General features: G+C 34.9%; 1 protein-coding gene across 1 annotated transcript; it reads left to right on the top strand.

Moving 5' to 3' along the window:
- The first annotated feature begins 746 nt into the window (after positions 1-746).
- Positions 747-4,169, top strand: LOC307117575 (thyrotropin subunit beta). Its single transcript, XM_079802500.1, has 2 exons — positions 747-1,039; positions 2,450-4,169. The coding sequence occupies exons 1-2, from the start codon at positions 875-877 to the stop codon at positions 2,687-2,689; spliced, it is 405 nt and encodes a 134-aa protein (XP_079658626.1). The 5' UTR covers positions 747-874; the 3' UTR covers positions 2,690-4,169.
- The last annotated feature ends 274 nt before the right edge of the window (positions 4,170-4,443 follow it).

The following is a 4,443-nucleotide window of genomic DNA, read 5'->3' as shown; positions in this document are numbered from 1 at the left end:
GTTGCGTTGGGTGGTTTGCCTCCACGGCGTGCATTAATTTAGTTTAATGCACAGCTAGCCGTGGATTATCCATTATATTGTACCACATGACACACATTTTTAAGTTAACTGAATTGGGGAGAGATGTTATATGGTAATTAATTATTTGTATTAAATAGTTTTGTTGTTGTTCTGCATCTATCTATCTATCTATCTATCTATCTATCTATCTATCTATCTATCTATCTATCTATCTATCTATCTATCTATCTATCTATCTATCTATCTATCTATCTATCTATCTATCTATCTATCTATCTATCTATCTATCATCTGTCTGTCTGTCTATCTATCTATGGAAACACATATTCATGCTTAATGTTGATGTTTATATCTATGGGGATATTTTCATAAATTTGTGTTTATATCAGATATTTTCTGTCATTCATAGCTTAGAAATTGCCATCTTATTTGATATTCACATTAACCATGATATATAAAGGGAGATTATGTGAAATTTGCTTGAATTATTTCCAGTATATCTCATCAAATTGTTAAGATGAAGTCAAGTCATGTTGCTGCATAAATGGGGGCACCTGAAATAAAATGCGAGATGTTTTCTTCGAAGCAATTCCACCGAACACTTGGTGTTACATCAGGAGATGTTGGAGCGGGGCTGTGCGTGTCACGTTGATTCAACCTGGATCAACCTGAAGACCCTCCCTCCCCGCAGAGCCAGATAAGAGGCACACACAACATTTGTGATTAGTGTGAGTCTAAAAGCAAGCGAGGACATTTGGGTGAAAGGAGGACTCTTTAACTCTTAATATATGAAGGATTGTCAACAGCATTGATCAGAGCATTAGCCTGGTTTTGGAGCTCGGACAGGTGCTGGATGAAGATGAGGATGTTGTTTTTCTGCAGTCTGCTTTTCCTGATGGGAGGAGATGTTCTCCTGGCCTGCTCTCTGAAGAACTACACGCTGTACGTGGAGATGCACGAGTGCGGTCACTGCATGGCCATCAACACCACCATGTGCAGCGGAATGTGCTTCACGCAGGTACGAGCCCTACACTTTAACACACACACACTCATGGAGATGTGAGAGAGAAGCCAACCAATCCCAGAGATAAACAGCTTTCATGACACATTTTTGAAAATAAAGAGCTCTCAAGTAAAGTGTCAAAATATTAAGAAATTATTATTGTTTTAGAACGGTAACACTTTTCAATAAGGTCTCATTTGTTAATGTAGGAACTAACAATGAGCAATACATTTGTTTCAGTATTTATTAATCTTTGTTAATGTTGGTTAATAAAACAGTTGTTCACTAATGTTAACAAACACAACTTCCGATTTTAATAATACTAGTAAATGTTGAAGTTAACATGAACTAATATTAATAAATTCTGTAGAAGTGCTGTTAATTATTAGATCATGTCAACTAAAGTAGTTAACTAATGAAACCTTATTGTAAAGTGTAAGGTATCTTATTTATAGAATATCATTTTAGTTCTGTCTAGCGTATGCTTTTTGTGTATGCAGTGTGTGTGTGTGTGTGTGTGTGTGTGTGTGTGTGTGTGTAAGATAATTAATTACTGTTTATTAATAGTTTATAATGTAGTTGTTAAGTTTAGCTATTGGGTAGGATTAAGGGATGTAGAATTAAAATGAATATGTTCTTTATAAGTATGAATAAACAGCCAATATCCTAGTAATATGCATGATAACTGTAAAAACATTTATATGATCAATAAGTTATGACAACATATGTTTTTACTTTGCTTTAAGTTCGGTCCTAGAGAGCCGCTGTCCTGCAGAGTTTGACTCCAACCCTGAAAAACCCTCACCTGCCTGTAGCTTTAGTAATCCTGAAGACACTGATGAGCTGGTTCAGGTGTGTTTAATTAGGGTTGGAGCTAAACTCTGCAGGACAGCGGCTCTCTAGGACTGAACTTGCCTACCCCTGCTTTAACTCATCAAAATAAGTTAAGCAATTATACAAGATTCAACTCATTTTTTAATGTTGAAATGACTTATAAGTACTTTATAAGTTATGACAACACGTGTTTTTACATTGCTTTAACTCATCAAAATAAGTTAAGCAGTTTACAACTTTTTTTATACATAAGATTATATATGATTCAACTAATTTTTTAAAGTCAGTTTAATGTAATTTAAGTTGAATTTACTTGTAATTTACTTACAAAGTGAATGTTTTTGTCAGTGCATAGTTCATAGTGAGATTTGGACCCTAAACTAAAGTGTTTGGGGGTCATCATAACACACACTGCATATAGCCAACATTACGTGAAACACCAATAATAAGAACAATTGTCTCTCATTAGCCTGTTATATTTTTACATGTTGCAAATGTGTCCTTGCGCTGCCTGAATCAAACTCTCAGCAGTCTACAAATAACACGTGAAACAAGATAATAATTATGTCACGCGTATTCTGTATGTGACAGGACACGAACGTGAGAGGATTTGTGGGCAAGCGTTTCCTGATTCAGAAAGGATGCATGCATCGATCTGTGGTCTATCTTTCTGCCAGGATGACCGGCTGTCCCGTCCACGTCGACCCAGTCTTCTTTTACCCGGTGGCGCACCGGTGTCGCTGCACAAAATGCAACACCACCAAGAACGAGTGCGTCTATAAGCCAAGTCACACTCCCAGCAAATGCTCCGAGCACCTGCGTGCAGTCTGAGGATAAAGAATGAGGATCTTCCCTCCTCACCATTTGATTTTCTTCTGATAACCTTCACTCAAAAAAAAAACAAGCTGTTGAACGAACTTAATTCAATTAAGGAAAACTTTATCAAGCGCTTGAATTACGCTTTTCCAACAAAATCGAATTGGCTTGAAATGATTTGTTGTAATCTTGTATGAACTTAAATTCATTTAGTTGAGACCACTAAAAAAATCATGCCATTCCTACTAGAATTTAAATAAAAACTTCCCTTTACTTAAAAACACATTAAACAGCACTTCATTTCAACATTTACTCTGCTGGGAACTAGAAATACACTGCTCAGTTTCAGTCAGTGCAACAGAAATGAATAATTTAGTCCCGACAGAAGTGGTTTAGGTTAACTTAACATTTTACAAATTTATTTTCGTTTAACGCAATAAAATTAAGTAATAATGGCAATTAAGTAAAAAACTAAAGATTTGTGTTGTTTCAGCTTATTTGATTTAAATAAACTGAGCAAACAAGTGCAAACAAGTTTTAAACAAGTGTTTTTGAATTCAGGGATGACCAAAATGATGCTATATATAAATTTCATCTATGATGTCTTGATGAACGAGTGAATATTGCAGGTCTTTGTTCTGGTTCTCCAGCCTGCATCTTTTTCACTAAATGTCTGCATTAACCACTCAAGTTTCATTTACTGTGACTCATAGGCCTGGTTTCACAAACAGGGTTTAGATTAAGCCAGGATTAGCCTTAGTTCAATTAGGACATTTAAGTAGCTTTTATAAACATGCCTTAGAAAATAAAACATTACTGATGTGCATCTTGAGATGAAACAATGGCACTGACGTATGTTAAAACAGCTCAAACATGCTTTTTAGTCTGGGACTTCATTAAGCCTTTTCTGTGAAACTGTTGGCTAATATCGTTCACAACTTCTTTTTAATTTTCTTTCAATACAACCAAAGGCTTCCTTTTTTTGCTAGCCATAGTACGATCAGAGCACCAAATATATTTCACAAAATATCCACATCTCCCCCAATATATATACTTGATCATTTATGTATATAAGAGCAATTTGAAATTGGGTTTGCAGAGTATATGAACATATTAATTGCACAGCTTATCAACTACATATGTTTGCATGTGTGTGAGGAAGAAAAAAAAACAAGTTTTATAGTATATACATAATGTTGTAAAAACGGCAAAATAAAAGATACAGTTTGGTCTGATATTACCATATTATGAAAATTGCAAGCAAATTTGGTATTTGTGTGATGTGTTTTTTTTTAATCAATGTAACTATCCCCATCACTTTTGACTATAGACTTTGATTCAATAGGCTAAAACTATAACACAGAACAGATAATAATAATAATAATAATACATCTAATTAAATGTATGGTCATAATATAGTATATAACATATCAAGTGAAGTTTATTTTGTTAAGTGTTTTTCTTGTGAAATAAATTATGAACACATGATACTCACCATATTCTGTCACTTTTGCACACCTTTATTAGGGCCAAGCACCAAAGGTGCGAAGGCACCTATTGAAACCGTTCCCGTTCTTATTATTATTCATCTTCTTCTTCTTCTTCTTCTTCTTCTTCTTCTTCTTCCGCCACAAAGTCTATGGCAGCCCATAGAACCGTATGATAAAAAGTTGTAAAATTTGGCACACTAATAGAGGACAGTCTGAAAAGTCACCATAGCAAATTTGGAGTCTCTAACTCAATCCCTCTAGCGCCACCATCAGTCCAAA

Source organism: Gobio gobio (genome assembly GCF_949357685.1).
Source record: "Gobio gobio genome assembly, chromosome: 21".
In the NCBI taxonomy this organism is placed as follows: domain Eukaryota; kingdom Metazoa; phylum Chordata; class Actinopteri; order Cypriniformes; family Gobionidae; genus Gobio; species Gobio gobio.
This window is presented reverse-complemented; position numbering and strand designations above follow the sequence as displayed.